At 47.8% G+C, this 19,443-nt stretch overlaps 1 protein-coding gene across 1 annotated transcript in view; it reads left to right on the forward strand.

Annotated features, from left to right (window-relative positions):
- The window catches only part of CACNA1H (calcium voltage-gated channel subunit alpha1 H), a 393,556-nt gene extending 374,113 nt beyond the window's left edge, over positions 1–19,443 (forward strand). Inside the window, exons 32-36 of the mRNA XM_033166592.1 lie at positions 1,212–1,511; positions 3,131–3,286; positions 15,001–15,178; positions 16,045–16,223; positions 18,121–19,443. Of these exons, the coding sequence (XP_033022483.1) occupies positions 1,212–1,511; positions 3,131–3,286; positions 15,001–15,178; positions 16,045–16,223; positions 18,121–19,290 (1,983 nt within the window). The 3' untranslated portion in view covers positions 19,291–19,443. The remainder of the gene's footprint in view (positions 1–1,211; positions 1,512–3,130; positions 3,287–15,000; positions 15,179–16,044; positions 16,224–18,120) is intronic.

Genomic DNA, 19,443 nt, shown 5'->3' on the forward strand with positions numbered 1-19,443 from the left:
TCGCTGCGAGAATCGGTTCAGGGTCACCACAGGATTCAGCCATCAGAGTTATCGTTGTCACTTTTTCTCAATTTATATACAGTCGTACCTTGGAAGTCGAATGGAATCTGTTCCGGAAGTCCGTTCAACTTCCAAAACGTTTGGATACCAAAGCGCAGCTTCTGATTGGCTGCAGGAAGCTCCTGGGTTTCCGGGCGGGAGTTGGTCATGGTGAGGGTTTGGCAAGTGTGCTTTTTTCTTAGCACATTTCTTCCTTTCTTCCTGAGTTCGAGAGTCTTCAAAGCCCATGACCCCTTTGGTAAAGGCTGTTCCCCTATTGGAGCATTCGCAGGCCAGTGTTTCCCAGTTGTCGGTGTTTATACTACATTTTTTTTTTAGATTTGCCTTGAAAGAGTCTTTAAGCCTCTTTTGTTGACCACCAGCATTACACCTTCTGCTTTTAAGTTCGGAATAGAGTACAGTGGTGCCCCGCTAGACGAAAATAATTCGTTCTGCGAAAATTTTCGTCTAGCGGGTTTTTCGTCTAGCGAAGCGGCAATGACAGCCGCGCTTTCGCTAGACGGGAAAAAAAGACGAAAAAAATTCATCTTGCGAGGCAGCCCCATAGACAAATTTGTCTTGCGGGGCAGCCTTCTGCTAGACGAATGCCTTCGTCTAGTGAGTTTTTCGTCTTCCGAGGCATTCGTCTAGCGGGGCACCACTGTAGTTGCTTTGGAATACAGTGGTACCCCGTGTTACGCACCGCGATCCATTCTGGATCGCGCTACGTAACACGGGCGTGCTTACCACGAACGCCCCTCCCCCAAAAAACAGAAAACCCGAAAGTTTGCATGTTTTTGCGCTTCTGCGCACCCGTGCGTCGCGCACACTCCGGGGAGGACTTCCGGGTCGTGGAAGTCCGTAAGTCGAACGTACACAACGTGGAGCGTACGCAACTCGAGGTATGACTGTACGATAATCAGTCATCTGCACAACATGACCAGTCCAATGAAGTTGATGTTGAAAAATCATCGCTTTGATACTGGTGATCCTCACTTCTTCCAGTACAGTGGCATTAGCAGCCTTCACCAACCAGGTGCCTTCCAGATGTTCTGGACTACAACTTCTGTCACCCCCAGCCAGCACAGGATGCTAGAATTGAGAGGCCCACCTTGGTTTGATCTAGCAAGTCTGCCCTTACAGGATTTCCTTATGTCTTTGCCTTTTCCCAGGACACGCTCCGGGAATGCCACAGGGACGACAAGCACTGCCTCAGCTACCTGCCCATCATTTCCCCGGTTTACTTCGTCACCTTCGTCCTCATCGCCCAGTTTGTCCTGGTCAACGTGGTAGTGGCTGTCCTGATGAAGCACTTGGAGGAAAGCAACAAGGAGGCCAAAGAGGACGCCGAGATGGATGCCGAGATCGAGCTGGAGATGTCCAGGGCGGCCAACACTCCAGTCAGAGTCCCCGATGGCGGCCAGGGCACTTCTAAACCAGGGTCACCCCTCCTGCTGAAGCATCCTGCACTGGTAAAGCGAAAAATAGAACAATGGGCAAGATTTTTAAAAGCTCCCTCCAGAGGGTGTGGGGAGTTAGAGGCTGGGCCTGGGGTAAGTCTGGAGCACAAACCAACTGGATCATTTCCACCTGTTCCCCTGACCACCATTCCTGGTTGTCATGCCTGATATATATCAATAACATTTGCCCACAGTGTCGTTTGTGAGAACACTGTGTTGTATTCAACCAATCCTCACTTGTCAGGGACGCAGGTGGCGCTGTGGCCTAAACCACAGAGCCTAGGGCTTGCTGATCAGAAGGTCGGCGGTTCGAATCCCCGTGACGGGGTGAGCTCCTGTTGCTCAGTCCCTGCTCCTGCCAGCTTAGCAGTTCAAAAGCACGTCAAAGTGCAAGTAGATAAATAGGTACTGCTCCAGCAGGAAGGTAAATGGTGTTTCCGTGCGCTGCTCTGGTTTGCCAGAAGTGGCTTGGTCATGCTGGCCACATGACCCGGAAGCTGTATGCCAGCCCCCTCGGCCAGTAAAGCGAGATGAGCGCAACAACCCCAGAGTCATCCGCGACTGGACCTAACGCTCAGGGGTCCCTTTACCTTTAATCTTCACTTGAGTAGCTCCAGCGAAATGAATAAACCCATGTTAGTGGTTTGAAGACATTCCACCACCTCCAGTGAATGGATGGAGGTGAGGCAAGCAACGTCAGTGACGTGGCCAATTGTTTCGGCTGCTGTTTTCAGAAGCTGTAAGTGAAAAGGGTTTGTCACACTTCAGTGTGACGCCTCTCCCCCAGGGATCACAGTTTTTACTGCTGCATAATTTTAGGATTTTGTTTGAGGAGTCCCAGCAGAACCAACCCAAGATGGGAAATGCGAACGTTGGTGCCACTCATTACCCATCACCTGGGAAGCTTTCCTGGGCGAGCACACTGAAATTCATTTTCTTTATTCATTACATTTTTCAGTTCCATTCTTCCCCCAGAAGTTGTGTACCTGGCTCCTTCTGTCCATCTAGTCTAGTCTCCCAACTGCCCTGCGAGGTAGCCTAGGTTGCGAGACAGTGACCGGCCCAAAGTTACCCTCTGGGGATTTGAGCCCAGCTCTCCCGGTCCTATTATGATACTCCAACCACTACTTTACACAGACTCTCATATGTGGGAGAGCGTTGTACCATGCCCCATATTGCAGACATGATCTGCCTGCCCCGACTGCTGCTCTTAATGGCTCTTTCGATAGCCCTGTTAGATTTCAGAAGTTCGGGAGCATGCAATTCCCCTGGCCTGTTGTCCTCACAACAACCCTGCGAGGTAGGTTAGGCTGAGAGAGATTGACCGGCTCGGCATCCCCCAGTGAGCTTCATGGTTGAGTAAGGATTTGAACCCAGGGCTCCACAGTCTTAGTCCAGTGCTCTGTCCACTAGGCACCACTGGCCCTCAAAGCCTGACCACCGGCGAAGGGAGTCTGTCCCACAAAATTCGCTTCCGCTCTCTGGGCCACTGCCCAGAGAACTAAGTCCTGTTGCCCCCCGCCCCAAGAGCATTGAAGTGTCCACCCCCAACTTCTGTGGGGCAGATGCTTGGAATTGCCTTTTCCCCCACCTGCTGATGCCTTTTTGTCTCCTTAATTTTGTCCCCGAAGGAGGCTCTGAGCTGTGAGAGTGTCTCTCTAGCCATCCCAGACTTAGACCTGCTGGAGGGAGGGGAGGATCTCTTGACGGAGCCCGCGTCCTTCCACACTTCTCCTCACCGCCATCTCCTGACACCCTCCCACAATGCCCCAGGCGGAGAGGCGAAGGTGACTACTGTATGGAACTCGCCGTGGCTTCTGCATTCCTTTATTCCCATCGTGCTTCAGTGCTGTGCAGCTCAGCGGTGCTGTGATGGCGCCATTGTCCTCTCTCTGTGGCTTCGCAGCTAGAAACAGTTGCCGCTGCCGGCCTCGTGTCTTTCCTTGATCGTCCCCCCCCCCCAAACTTCCTTCTGTCCGTGACAGTTTTGCGTACAACGCAGATGGGAAACGGAATTGGCTCCGGTTAAGGGGACATGTATGGGAGGGGCAAATCACTTTATCTCTGTGTGTTGAGCATGGGCAAAACAATATCTATGGAAAACGTTAGAATTGTCTTACATCAGGGGTCACCAACCTTTTTAGGCCTGTGGGCATATTTGTGTTTTTTTAGGGCGTGCCATGGCAGACCCTCCAAGTGTCCCTATTTTCTAGGGTTTCTGATTTGATCCTGGAATGTCCCACTTTTCCTTAGGGACGTCCCTATTTTCAGCAGAGAAATAACGGAGGGTATGGAGTTGTGCGACCCCTGAGCCAAGGAGATAAGTAACTGTACAACCTTCAGAAGACATGTGAAGGCAGCCCTGTACAGTGGTACCTCTGATTACGGATTTAATTCGTTTCATCCATAACTGGAGGCGCCACTTCTGCGCACACGCATGGCGCGATAGAGCACTTCTGTGCACACACGTGGCGCACAAAATGCTTCTGTACATGCACACGGTGCAAACTTCCCGGTTTGCCACGGCCGTAACCCAAAGATTCCGTAACTTGGAGATTACCAACACGAGGTACCATTGTATAGGGAAGTTTTTTCAACGTTTTATTGTCATTATTATATGTAGGAAGCCACCCAGAGTGGATGGGGCAACCCAGTCAGATGGGTGGGGTATTATTATTATTATTATTATTATTATTATTATTATTATTACTATTATTGAATAGGATGTCCCTATTTTCATCTGAGAAATGTTGGAGGGTATGCCATGAGCACCTCCCCTTCCAGTTTTCTCTTTTACCCAGTTCAACCCCCTTCACAGCAAGTCACGCCCCCCCCAAAAAAAAGTGCTCTTGCACGCACAGACTTCACTTTCCCAAGGAATCTGGGTCAGGGTCGGATCCGGTAGACTCAGTGTGAGCCTTGAAAAGTGCATCAATCTGAAAGAGGAAGTAGGGAAGAGTGACGCTCTTCCCCACTTCCTCCTTCAGCTCTATGTACATTTCAGAGCGGGGAAAGGTAACCACCCAAACCACCTCATGGCCAAGGGATGGGTGCAAGAAGAGTGTCATTGCCCCCACAGGCACCAGGTTGGTGACCCCTGCTTTACAGAAACAGACCCAGCTACATCTCGTGCACAATTCTGTTTCCAAAAGCAGCCGAACGCCTCTGGAAACTCCAGGGTACTGGCATCAGAAATACATTTGCATTTCTGGGGACCTTTCTCCCGCATGCCGCAGTTACGAAAGAGAAACAACGGCATATTTTGCATTAAAGCTTCCCATCCTAATCGTCAAAACAAAATAAAAAATAAAAAAAATCCTTCCAGTAGCACCTTAGAGACCAACTAAGTTTGTTTTTGGTATGAGCTTTTGTGTGCATGCACACTTCTTCAGATGCACACAAAAGCTCATACCAAGAACAAACTTAGTTGGTCTCTAAGGTGCTACTGGAAGGATTTTTTATTTTTTATTTTGTTTTGACTATGGCAGACCAACACGGCTACCTAGCTGTAACATCCTAATCGTATTTTCTATGAAGTCTTAATGGGGTTTTTATGAGAGTTAAATGTTTTGACCAAGCATGTTTAGAACTGCAGCCCGATTTTAATTTCCAGTATGTGATTTGATTAACAAAAAGATTCACAGTGATTCAACAAGGGAGGGGCAGGGTAGCAAGCTAGTCTCTTGCCCCAAGTCGCCTCCCTCCGGATCCCTCCTTTGCAAGCAGGGCACACAGGTGATGGTCACCCCAAGGATCTAACAGTCTGAAGGAGACAGGCTCCAAAATTTTGGCAACCATGGCTAATCTGCCTGTGACAGATCTCTCCCCTGTGACTTCTAAATCTCCCCCCCCCCCAAAAAAAGCCATCCACGCCAATAGCCATGACTAATCTTGCAGTAATGACTTCCATAATTTAATTATGCACTGTCAAAAGAGGTGGTTCATTTTGTCTGCCCTGTACCTGTTGCCCATCGGTGCTATTGGGCTCCCGTCCGTGGTTCTAGTAGGAGAAAGAACATATTGCAATTTTATGAACCACCCGTACAGCCTAAATATTCCAGCCATTCCCTTTATGTAGGTTTGTTGCTTGCTCCAAGTATCATTTAAAAGGTTCGTCACCTCTTCTATATGATGTAGAACAGTGTTTTTCAACCACTGTTCCGCGGCACACTAGTGTGCCGCGAGATGTTGCCTGGTGTGCCGTGGGAAAAATTGTGTTTATTTGATTCCTATTCAAGAGAATTACTTTATATATAGTCAATATAGGCACAGAGTTAAATTTTTTAACATTTTCTAATGGTGGTGTGCCTCGTGATTTTTTTCATAAAACAAGTGTGCCCTTGCCCAAAAAAGGTTGAAAAACACTGATCTAGAACACAGGTAGGCAAACTAAGGCCCGGGGGCCGGATCCGGCCCAATTGCCTTCTAAATCCGGCCTGTGGACGGTCCAGGAATCAGCGTGTTTTAACATGAGTGGAATGTGTCCTTTTGTTTAAAATGCATCTCTGGGTTATTTGTGGGGCATAAGAATTCGTTCTCCCCCCCAAAAAAAAAAATAGTCCGGCCCCCCACAAGGTCTGAGGGACAGTGGACCGGCCCCTTGCAGAAAAAGTTTGCTGACCACTGATCTAGAACCCTAATTCCTTGTCATAGGTCGTCACGCAGGAGTAGAAAGTGTGAAACCTCTTATGTACAAAATTCCATCTCTCTATTTCTCTCTCTCTCTCTCTCTCACACACACACACACACACAGGAGCAACTCAAGGTTTTTGCAAACCCTCAGGCAAGACACCTATGTAGGGGTCCTCAATGCCAAACAGAGGGCTTGTCTGTTTCCCAGAGAAAACAACCCGATGGATTAATTCTGCAGTCCCCTCCTCTGGTCTCTGAAACACCTTGAAGATCCTAGGTGGATCAGACCAAACATCAATTTACGCCAGCATATCCACGTCAAGCATCTAGTCCTTATTCCTGCCCCTGCTTCCTTGCATGAACACAGAGCCTAGGGCTTGCCGATCAGAAGGTTGGCGGTTCGAATCCCCACGACGGGGTGAGCTTCTGTTGCTCGGTCCCTGCTCCTGCCAACCTAGCAGTTTGAAAGCACGTCAAAGTGCAAGTAGATAAACAGGTACCGCTCCGGCGGGAAGGTAAACGGCATTTCCGTGCGCTGCTCTGGTTCGTCAGAAGCAGCTTAGTCATGCTGGCCACATGACCTGGAACCTGTACGCCGGCTTCCTTGGCCAATAAAGCGAGATGAGCGCTGAAACCCCAGAGTCATCCGCGACTGGACCTAATGGTCAGGGGTCCCTTTACCTTTATCCATGTCAAGACTCTAGTCCTTATTCCTGCCTCTTCTTCCTTGCATGCTCACTGGGGGTGGGGGAGATCACTTGGGATGCAGTGATGGGTCTGGAGAGAACCTTCCCATGGTCCCCTCACACCTGGCACCTGGTCTGAGATTCTTCAACCTCTTGGAAATGTCGGTTGCCATTGCCCAGGCCTCGATAAGAGCTTGCTACCAGTTTACTGCTTCAGTTGTCAATCCACCCTCTCATGCGATCTCCTAAGAACCTGGAGAGCAGCCAATATGTTGAGTGTTGGATTGCACTAGATCTGGGACTTGGCAGTCCCTCCATCATCCATGAATGGCAAATAACCAGCCTTGCCACCACTGGCACAGGCCATTGGGTAGGGCATGAACCTACCAAGTTCGCCCTTCCCAAAGCAATGCATGACCGGACCCACAAATCCGCTTCGAAGTCCGCACTTCTCTGAAATTTGCAGTGCAGTTCTCCGACCGAAGAACGTGTACCAAAATAAAATAGCCTATATTAGTGAAAATACCTGACACAAATGCATTTTACAGAGGAACATTGCTTGGGAGGGGGGAATGATTTCTTAGGCACAGCTACACATGTGTGGTGCCTACACATTTTCATGCAGTTTAAAATAGAAAAAAAGCATTGCAAATGTGTGCCGCAGTTAGGTGGACAAAATTCAAGACTGTGAAAATGAGAAAATGGAACTGACAGATTCATTCATCTCTCTTGAGCCGTCTGCTCTCATGACTTTCTCTCATCCAGACATGCAGTTGGCACGACCAAAAGAAAACCTTCTATTTCTCTCCTTTTAATGCCAGACTATAACACACACACACATATACACAATTTTTTGAGGAAGGGCAAAGAATGCTTGCTTCGAGGCAAGTGTCTCTCTGGTCTCCTTGAGCCTTGACCATCTGGAATGCAAGACTTGATTAGCTGAGAGAGAGAGAGAGAGAGAGAGAGAGAGAGAGAGAGAGAGAGAATGGACAGGATATTGGCTGAGTGACAAGCAAAAATTGTCATCTGTGTCCTGAGACCACCCAGAATCCTATGGACAGGCAACCAGGCTGAATCCCTGGGCAAACAGCTTATTAACTTTGAAGAGGAAGCAGGGATGGAATTATCTTGTTAAGCCAAGAGAGATTTGAAAATCGGAAATAAGAACCTGCTTTTAGCGTGCAAAAAGAGGGGAGAGTTTATTTTAAAGCTTCTTTTAATTAAAAAAATATATTATTATTTTTTTAAAAAATTACCCTGTGTCAGGGTAATAATCAAAGTGAAGCTAAGAAAAGATAAAGCAGGTCAGAAGCACACCTTACATTTAAAGCACATGGTTGCCCCCCCCAAAGGATCTTGGGAACTGTAGCTTATCCCTCACAGAGCTACAGTTCCCAGGATCCTTAATGAATTACAGTTCCCAAGATTCTTGGAGGGAAACCATGTGCTTTAAACGTATAGGTGGGGTGTGATTTTAGCGCTGCAATACTATATTTAATCTTTAAAAAAATGGTCTTCATTAATCTTGTGGCAATGAGTTCCACAGCTCAGCAGCAGGTCACATGTTTTGCATGCAGAAATCTCCCGGTTATGTTCTCGACATCTCCATTTTAAAAAAAGTTGCTTGTAGTGAGGGAAACCCTTCTTTGCCTCAGACCCTAGGGAGCTATCTGTCAAGGGCAGGGCGGGGAGGACCAGGGATAGCCAATATGGTGTGCTTCAGATGTTTTGGACTACAACTCCCATAATTCCTGACCTTTGGCCAGCCTGGCTGGGGCTGATAGGGGTTGTAGTTAATATATGGATGACACCAGTTTGACTGTCCCTGAAATAGACATTATTGGGGTAGTTGGATACAAGATCTGACTTAGTATATAATATAGTTTCCTACGTTTGTCACTAAATTATGAACTGTGTGGATATATTTAACCTTTTCTCTACCCTGAACCTATTGCCTATCCATTTCATTGGACGGTGGCCTCTTGCTGCCCAAAGGGAAACTGCAAACAGTTTCCTCTGTGGTAGCAAAATGAACTACATAATTTGAGTATTTGCTGCCCTCAAATGGCACTCCATTAACACCTCACATTGCCTAAAGGCAGAGCCAGACTCCTCCCTCTCCCTCTCCCTTCTCTTTTCATGCATTTATAACATGGATCACATCCCCAACATACATTTAAATCACATGGTTCTCCCTCCAAGAATCCTGGGAACTGTAGTTTGTTGAGGGTGCTGGGAATTATAGCTCAGTGAGGGGTAAACTGCAGTTCCCAAGATTCTCTGAGGTAAACTGGGTTGCATGTATGGTTTGGATGTGACCATGGAATTGTTAGGAGGGGACTAGTCACGCCAGCTGTGAATTTGAGAGACGGAACAAATTTGCAGAGAAAGAACTGAAGATGATAAATGTGCTTTTTTTTATTCTCATTTCATAAATTCATAATCTTGTTTTTCAAGAACCACCTTCACACAGCGGCTTACAAGCACATTTAAAATGCAATTCCCCCAATGTGACATAGAGCCATTAAAATGTCTGCCTCACAACAATCCTTAGCTGCCACCAAAGCCAATGCAAAACCAATCAAAAACCCAACAAGGACACTGTAGCCTTATTGCAGACCTTTCCGTTAACCTTGGGTTCTTTGTTGCACCCGGGGGGGGTGAGGGAGGAAGGAGTCAAAAAAGACACTGAGGATTTGAAATAGAGAAAGAGTTTTTATTCCTGTCATTTAGAATGGCAGGAAGGCACCCGCGTGATAATTCACAGCGAACTGCACCGAGCATCAGTTGCATACAGTTTATATCATCTTCAAACCCCTCATTCCCCCTCCCCAGGAATCTGCTTCTTGCACGTCACACCATTAGTAACATTCTTGAAAATTCCTGTTATCAAGGACTTATCTTCAAGGCAAAAGGTCTTGAGTTCGTTCCTGGTGCCTGCCTGTCTCCTTGAGTGGGCCCCTCTTGATCTATTCCTTTCCTGGCTTAATATGCCAGTAAGGAATGCACTACTAATCAAGGTTCATATCTATCAGAAAAGGTTTCATCTAAACAGGTTACAGAAAAGCTTTTACTTAAAGGGTTTCAGCCTTGAGTTCATTATTGGGTGAAAATTCCTGTCTCACACTCTTATCTCAAAGTGGGGGTTAAGCAGCCCCTGGCTGCCCCTGGTACCTCCCGCCTTTCCCTCCAACCGGCAGGACCATCCATTAAAGAATTATCCTGTCTCTGGCTATCTGGCAACTCTCACATCCCTCGGCCAGGAATTCCTGCGCCATCCAGGGAAGGGGCGCTCCAAGGAAGGGGCGCTTTTCATTGATTAATGATATGCCAGAGAGGTATGCACTAAGAGCAAGTAGCACAAAGACAGAGCTTACAGTAAAAGCCAGATATTATGCCAATAACATAGAAATATTAAAAAGGCCATGCAAATAGTATCAAATAAAAGCCAGGCAAATAGTATCAAATAAAAGGGGCTACAGACAAAAGCCAAAGTTTTACAAACTCAGGTAAAGTCTAAATACCATTTATAGAGAGGCTAGGAATGCTACACATCAGTAGAAGCTACATGTCAAATAAAAGAACTTAAAAAGCATTAGAGAGAGAGACAAAGAATCTCAGTTTAAAAGACTTAAAAGGGAGAAAAAGGAAGGTCAGTTAAAAGGACTTAAGAGATTTGCATAGAGAAAGGAAACTCAGTTAAAAGGACTTAGTTGCACAGAGAACAAGGTAAAAGGGGTGACTTACATATAGGAAGGAAGATCAAACTATCCAGGGGTCTTTCAATATATAATCACAGAATAGAATCATAGGGTTGGAAGAGACCACAAGGGCCATCCAGTCCAACCCTCTGCAGGAGACACCATCAAAGCATGCCTGACAAAGGGCTGTCAAGCCTCTGCTTAAAGACCTCCAAAGAAGGAGTCCAAATGGCTGTCAAGGAGTCTCTCCTTGGTAGCAAATTAAAAGACTGTCTTTCAGAAGAAGAAGCTACCTGTATTCAGGGAGAAGGGGGGTCTCTTTCTTTTCCAAAAACAGGAAGATTTTCAGCCCAGAAAATCCAGCTCAAAATTAAAAGCTCTCTCTCTCTGTTCAGAGACTGTCCTTCAGAGAAAACTGAATGCGCGGCTCTGACCCACTAAAAAAACAAAACCCTGACTTTCAGTTCAGGGAAAGTTGAAAGCTCTAGCCAAAAAGAATGCCATGCAGTACCAGGAGAAAGAGATAAGGGGAGGAAGCCCCCTCCCTTAGCTGCCCGCTTCTGGATTAACAGTATGTCAGTAAAGAATGCATTAGCAGACAAGCTCTTGGCTAAAAACTTTTTTTTTCCAACTTATACAGAGAGAGAGAAAGCTAACCAAGAAAGCTTGGTTACAAACAGACTTATAAACTTATAAACTAGAGAATTAAAACTCTCCCTCTTCAGACACAACGTACAAAGTCAATCCGCAACATCGTTTTGCATTAGCATCTGCAGGACATAGAGAAGAAAGTGGGGATTCAAGGTCTGTTTAAAAATAGTGATGGATGGGCCCGCCCAATCTCATGTGGAATTGAGTTCCACAGCTTCTATTGCCTTCCTGAGAGGAATGGAATGAAAACTGAGGATGGGATGGGCCTCCATCAACTGCTTGAAATGTTTGGGGAGCCCTTTTGAAGCGGCAGAAAGGAGCGGTAGTAGGCCTTTCAAAATGGCTGCCAGCAAGTCTCTCCTCCTGTTTCCCATGCCTGCTGCCACCATTACCAATTTTCTCTATGGGCAGAAAAGAGCAATAGTAGGCCTTTCAAAATGGCTGCCAGCAAGTCTCTCCTCCTGTTTCCCACCCCCCACAGTCACAACTGTCCATTCTTTCTACAAGTGTGCCATCTCGCATCGCAACATCTAGCTCCCGCCTTATTGATTCCGCTGCGGCTACGTCAGAGGCATGATTCTCGTAAAGAAGCGCAACCATCTAAAACCCAACACATGGCGCTGCTGTGGGTGTCTGTTCTGTGAAAACGCTCTGTTTCGTGGAGTCCTCTGGCACTGTGGGGGAATCTGTTCTGTCGGGATTTCTGGATGTGGGGGCAAAGGTGTCAGGTTTCCTTCTTCACGGGGCAAATTTGCTCTGTGGGGAAAGCATGGCAGACAATTCAGCTTATGGAGGGAGACGCCATATGGCAGGGTCTCTCCTAGGAGATTTGCGAAGCAAATGAGAATGTTATTTTTTCAGATAAATGTGCATTAAGCGTTTTGAAAACTCCAGGGTGGGGAGGAAATATCGATTTAGGGATGCGTGGAAACTATTGAAATTGCTTTCTGGCTTTAAAATTCCTCAGAGGAAGGAACTGTTGCAGATGAGGCAGAACGATGAGGGGTTAAGCAAAACGTTCACAGGAAAAGTGGACTTAGAGGAAGGATTTAGAAGAAAGCAAGGATAAGTCACTCCTTGGAAGTGGTTTTGGGAGGTCATGGGAAGGGAGAAAAAGAGCTAAGTCATTTGAGGGATCAGGAGACTCTGTGGGGTTTGGGGTTAAACGTGTGGCGTCATTTAAGAGACCTGGGAGGGATCTGAGGATCTGGGAGAGTATTTCAGGATGAGGGACAGCAAGGAATAAATGCTGGGGTAGTTTTGAAGATCTGGCAGAGGATCCTGAAGGGAGTCCCAGGCCTAAGGGTCAACAAAGGAAGATGAGCAGATCATCTGAGACCGTGGTTCTCAAACTTTTTTCTCTGGGCCACACTTTCCGTATGAAAATCCGCTCCTGCCACACCAATTTTTTTATTGATAAGGAATACATTGGAAAGCAAAAAGAAACCACTCCTAGCCGTGCTTGACTTATAACACAGAGCACAACTGCTTTATAATACAATTGTAAAACATAAAACCCAGAAAACATAAAACTATGCTGCCACATAAGAACATGAATCATACCCAAAATATAAACGAGCCTCTTGCAAATGTACATTACATATGTATACAAACTCAAGGAGAGGTGTGAGCTTGCTTTTGAAAGGTAATCTCATTTATATTAGGTCTTATTTGAGACAAACTAACTCTCATCAGGGACGCGGGTGGCGCTGTGGTCTAAACCACAGAGCCTAGGGCTTGCTGATCAGAAGGTCGGTGGTTTGAATCCCCGTGACGGGGTGAGCCCCTGTTGTTCGGTCCCTGCTCCTGCTTTGCCCCTCCAGATGTTTCTGGGCATCCATGCTCCTAAGTCCCAGCAAGCACGGCCAATGTGTCAGGGGTGGTGGGACTTGTAGTTCAGCAACATCTGGAGAAGAGTCTGAAATCAGGTGGCAATGAAAGAGAGAACAGGGGTTGGGTTGGGTCGGAAGGCAAATAATTTGGTATACGAGCATAGTGTGGAGAAGGACGCGGGTGGTGCTGTGGGTTAAACCACAGAGCCTAGGGCTTGCTGATCAGAAGGTCGGTGGTTTGAATCCCCGCGACGGAGTGAGCTCCCGTTGCTCGGTCCCAGCTCCTGCCCACCTATCAGTTCGAAAGCACATCAAAGTGCAAGTAGATAAATAGGTACCGCTCCGGTGGGAAGGTAAACGGCGTTTCCGTGTACTGCTCTGGTTCACCAGAAGCAGCTTTGTCATGCTGGCCACATGACCTGGAAGCTGCATGCCGGCTCCCTCGGCCAGTAACACGAGATGAGCACCGCAACCCCAGAGTCGGATGCCGGGGTTCGGTGCTGGAGCTCCCCGTGCGTGAGCCTAAGCTGCCCACGCACAAGGTACCAGTTGCCGGGGAAAAGCGGCCAGCGTTCCGCGTGCGTATGGGCACGGGCGCCGGCCAAGTCTCACAATCTGAAGGTAGCTGAGTAAGACGGAAAATGACTCCGAAGGTGCGTGAGTGAATGAATGCCTCAAAACTAAATGGATGCCTCGAAAACGAATGAATGCCTCGAATCTGAACTGGAACCACTTGTAACCTCCTGCACTATCATTTAATAATAAAGGAAACCAAACCAAGGATGTTATCTAAGTTCCAATAGAAATTAAAAAATCCTGAAACCTTTACCCTTTTCCCCAAATGACGACAGACACCGAATCTTTCTTTAGTGGCTTTGGCCAAACCCGCATAGGCTCGTTTTCTAGCCCTAAGCTAAGTTTCCCTAAGCTCTCAGTCCCTGCGCGCCCAATCTTCCGCGATACTAAACTGAATAAAACTAGACCGATAAATCTTCCGCAAATCTAGCCCTAGGCTAAACCTAAAAGCCTAACTAAAACCTCACCGATAAATCTTCCGCAAACTAAACTTAACTAAAAGAAGCCCGTCCAGCCCGCTCCCAGAAAACCCCTAAAACTAAAACTAACTGGACCAAGCTTCAACTGAACAAACGTAAAAGAACGTGCCTAAGCGGGGAGCCTCAGCCTTTTATTTAGGAACAGGTATGACATCACGATCAATATTTTAACCAATAAAACCACTGTTGCTGCCCTCCAAAAAGGCGGGAAGCAGAATAAACGTTCATTGATAACTTTGAAACACCACTGGAACTACAAGTTAAAGGCGGAGTAATCCTAATGGCAAAATGACTCTTCATTCTTACTTTCACTTTCACTTTTAAGTGTAAGGATACAAAAAGTAGTTCTTAATAACCATTAAAATAAACAAATAACCGCGGATCTTTAATGGATCCACGAAGTGTATTCCGACAGTTGGACACGACTGGACCTAATGGTCAGGCGTCCCTTTACCTTTATAGTGTGGAGCAGTCAGAGTGGGAAAATGGCTTCGCAGAGACAAGAAGAGGGAGTAAAAGCAAAGAGAATCGGCAGGGAAAGTCTGGTAGGGGTTTTAAGGACATCAGGAGGAGATACATAATCATTTCACAGGTTGAAACTGGTGGGTTCCTTTGGATAAAGGGTTGCAGTAAAGCAGGCATTGTGATCACAAGATGCTTGTAATTGAACCAGCACATAGCATCCCATACAACCCAGTTGTGGCAGTTCTGGGTGGGTCTCACATTGGGTGTGTGTGAAACTCCCAATGTGAAACTCCCACCGACAACTGGCACCATTGGATCGTGTAGGATGCTACATATTTAGAGTATCAAACGCAGCCCAGCTCGTTGTGCAAATTCACTCATAGAGGAAGAGATTTGATCAGTGTCCAGGTTTGAGATCTAGGCTTTCTCAGTCTTTCCCGTACCTCTCAGTGCTTTCCTCTCTTCCTGATCTCCAGGAAGCGGCTGCTGGCATTGGCGATCCCCAGAACCTCCTGACCGTCCGCAAGATCTCGGTGGCCAGGATGCACTCCTTACCCAACGACAGCTACATGTTCCGCCCTGTGGTGCCCGCCAAAAGCCCCTTCCCGCTCCATGAGGTGGAGTTAGAGGCCTATTCGTACAAGTCACCAAGAGGTATGGCATCTGTGGGGGGCCCTTGGGCTTTTCGAAAAAGACCCATGTCATGTTCATAAAACACAACACACTTACAAAACCACCAGAGTGGATTGTGGGGGGGACTGTTCTATTCCTGCATCGAAGGGGGTTGGACTACATTTCTATGATTCTATACTTTTGTGTTCTCTGGAGATTTACCCAGACCACCTGCCACCGTGGGTACTGGGCAGACCTAAAAGGTAAACAAGTGGAAGGAAGGAGACTCCTGCTTTCTCTGTTTTCAGATGTTTTAGCCTACATTTCTATCCTGCCCTTTATTCAAGGGAAAAAATCCTTCCAGTAGCACCTTAGAGACCAACTAAGTTTGTTATTGGTATGAGCTTTCGTGTGCATACACACTTCTTCAGATACCTCCTTTATTCAAGGAGCAAGAGATCAGATACACAGGTGGTATATCAATACACCTTCAATGTTTAGGTGGAACAGAGATGGTCTCTTAGGTACCCTGGGTGCAAGCCATCAATCTGAACCCATAAGGCAATAAGACAGAGGTGAGTAACCTGCGGTCTTCCAGATGTTGTTGAGCTCAAACTCCCATCATCCCTGGCCACTGGCTGGGTGAGGCTGATGGGAGTTGGGGGGTCCATCAACTTCTGGAGGTTAGCCCCCACTGCAATAAGGAGCCACCAGTGCACTCATTTAACATGTCACCAACCTCCCCTCACTTCCAGGTGCTAGAACAAATGGTAAACGATGCTTGTTGTGATAGCTGTTGAAAACATCTCTTCTTATGGGTTCCCCAGATGACTGGCTTTGAGTTTTTGCAAATAGTTCCATCACTCAAAGCCTCTTGGCTGAAATGACGACTTTTCTTTATCTTCTAGGGTCCATCACCTCTGTTCATTCCCAGCCTGTGGGGACTTGCTCTTCGCTGAGGGTCCCACGGGGTACCTTTCGTCCAACCACCCCACCCCCTCGCCAGGAAGGGGGAGGTCCATGGAAGCTTCTACCACCACGAGCTGCTCCACGATCTCCCAGTCTCAACAGGCTGCTCTGTAGACAGGTTGGAAACCTCAGCATTTAACGGTTCCCCTATAACTTAGCTAACAGTACCTCAGGAAAGGGGAAAGGGCAAAGGGGGCTGTTTCCTGTCTTCCATTATCCCAGGTGTGCAGAGCCTTTGATCCTCCAGATGTTCCAGAACCGTTGGCCATTCTTGCAGGGGCTGGTGGGAGCTGTAGTTCATCAACATCTGCAACCACCCAAAGTTCTTACACCTGCGTTTTGCCATTCTCCAGGCTTCTTGAGTCATCTCTCGTTCTCCATTCTGGATTATACCCACTTTTCTCATCACCTGTAGGAGGTGACCCAAGTAAGGCAGGCAGGAAGATTCCACCTAAACATTAGGAAGAACTTCCTGACAGTAAGAGCTGTTCAACAGTGGAATTTGCTGCCAAGGAATGTGGTGGAGTCTCCTTCTTTGGAGGTCTTTAAGCAGAGACTTGACAGCCATCTGTCAGGAATGCTTTGGTAGTGTTTCCTGCTTGGCAGGGGGTTGGACTGGATGGCCCTTGTGGTCTCTTCCAACTCTATGATTCTATGAATTGGCTTGGAGAAGGACTGGACATCTCTTCAGAAACAAGTTTCACATCTTTGCTTTCTCCCCAGAAACCATCACTACTACCAAAATATCTGTCCCCATTCACTCGACTCACCAACTCCCCCACCCCACAAACTGCCCTTAGACCTTGCCAACACCACACCAATCCCCTTAGACCCTTGGAAGAGAAGTGAGGCCTACACTCCAAAGGCCCATTAAGACCACATTGCTGAAGGCTTCCCCAAACCTGAAACTGGTCCTGACTAGGACCGGGCAATATATCAATATATTGCCCCAAACCAGTTTGAACCCCATACTGTGATACCGGTTTCATAATTTTTGACCTGGCGATATATTGTGAATCCTGGTGTATGTGCTATGCAAAAATCACGATGCAGGAAAAACTGTGAAGCCAACCGATGCCTCTACATAGCTCCATCCTAATTTCAGACATCGCGATATATCAGTATATCACGATGTTTAGCTGGTTATATATCACAATGTTGAAAACCAGATCTCACCCAGCCGTAGCCCTGACATAATAACTTAAAATAAGGACTGCTGGATCAGGCCAACGACCTATCTGATCAAGTATCCTGATCTCACGACAGCCAACCAGATCCCTATGGGAAGCAGGACCTGAGTGCAACAGCAAATTCCCAGTTATGATTTCTAGGAGAGGGAGAGCATAGCCATCATGGCTAATAAGCTAACTAAGAGCCCAATCTCCAATGAATGTGTCTAAGCTTCTTTTACATATGCCCAACTTGGTGGCCATCATTCCATCTTGTGGGACCAAATTCCATAGTTGTGCTTTATTTCATCCATCCTGAATCTTCCAACATTCAGCTCTATCGGACGTCCCCCCCATCGTTCTGCCCGGACACTGAGGTCCAGTGCCAAGGGCCTTCTGGTGGTTCCCTCGCTGCGAGAAGCCATGTTACAGGGAACCAGGCAGATGGCCTTCTTGGTAGTGGCAGCTGTCCTGTGGAATGCCCTCCCACCAGATGTCAAAGAGAAAAACAACTACCAGACTTTTAGAAGACATCTGAAGGCAGCCCTGTTTAGGGAAGCTTTTAATGTTTAATAGACTATTGTATTTTAGTATTCCGTTGGATGCCGCCAGGAGTGGCTGGGGAAACCCAGCCAGAGCGACGGCGTATAAATATATTATTATTATTATTATTATTATTATTATTATTATTATTATTATTATTATTATTAGAGAAGGGGAGAACTGCCGTGTATATATATATATATATATATATATATATATATATATATATATATATATCTGATTGCGTTCTTTATATTGAAATGCCAATTTCCTCTCTGTTCGACTTCTCTTTATGTATTCCAGGAGGCCATTCAGAGGGACTCATTAGATGGTCCAACTGCAGATTCGAAAGCTGAACCCTGCGAGAACCTCCCACCAAAGATGCTGTCCCAGAGCATCCTGGGCCCACCTATGCTTCACCCTGCCCCCACGTCTCTACCTGGGACACCTCCCCTTCCCCACGCGTCACCCCACAGGCCCTCGAGCGTCTGCACCCGCAAACACACTTTCAGCCAGCACAGTATCCCGCGCAGGCCGTCCAGCTGCAACAGCAACCCAGACAGCTCGCTCTTCGAATCTTCAGACCTGGCCGATGAAGAGGTCAGCCACATCAACAGTTCGGCGAGGGACTGGCGGGGGCAGCCGGACGGCAGGGACCCCGCCGACTCCCCTTTCGCCTCTCCCGCCCCATCCCCCGTCCCCCTCAAGAACTGCAGCACAACCAGTTTAGGCGGCAACGGCAAAGAGAAAGACTTGAAGAAGTTCTACAGCGTCGACACGCGAGGGTTCTTGGCCAAGCCAACTTGGGCGGACGACCAAAGACGGCACTCCATCGAGATCTGCCCGTTCGCCGACGACGGGGACCGCAGCTTTGCGGAGTCGTCGGAAGAGAAGAGGAAACTCCCTCTCCACATCCAGCCAGAGTCCGAGTACATCCACGGCGTCCGGCGGAAAAAGAAAATGAGCCCGCCTTGCATTTCTATAGATCCTCCCATGGAGGAAGAAAGCAACACGTCCACACGTACCAAAGCGTCCGAGAACAGCCTGCTGAGGAGGAGGACCCCGTCGTGCGAATCCACCGCCTACAGGGACTCCTTGGACCTTGCAGACAACCAGCCCGGAGACCCGGCTTCCAAGGCAGAGCGCCGGGGCCCACCCGCCTGCCGCGGAGAACACTTAACCATCCCGAACTTCTCCTTCGAGCAGTCCGACGCCGGCTCCGCCGCAGGCGCCCTCCCAGACTGCCTCTTGGATCGCGGCCAAGCCACCACGCCTGCCCCTGCGGACTCCCGGCCCAGCGACGGCGGCGGCGTGGCTCTGGAACTGCAAAAGGTGGACCACTTGCAAGCGCAGCTCAGCAACCCCGAGCAAAGCCAAGAGGTTCTTGGTGGGACTAGGAGCCCCTTCCTCCGGAAGCACGGACTGGTCCCTGCGATCACAGCAACAGAAGAAGAGGTGGACGAACCAGTATAGCTTCCGAGGGGGGAGGTCGAGAGTGAACTTTAAAGGGCTTTGCCACCCAAGTGGCTTCGAAGTGGAAAAAAGATTGAAAAGCCGCGACTCCGTGGCCGACGCTTATCCCAAAACACTTGTCATTTTCTCTTTAACCGCTCGGAAGGTTTTTGT

Source organism: Lacerta agilis, chromosome 13 (assembly GCF_009819535.1).
Source record: "Lacerta agilis isolate rLacAgi1 chromosome 13, rLacAgi1.pri, whole genome shotgun sequence".
Taxonomy (NCBI): Eukaryota; Metazoa; Chordata; class Lepidosauria; order Squamata; family Lacertidae; genus Lacerta; species Lacerta agilis.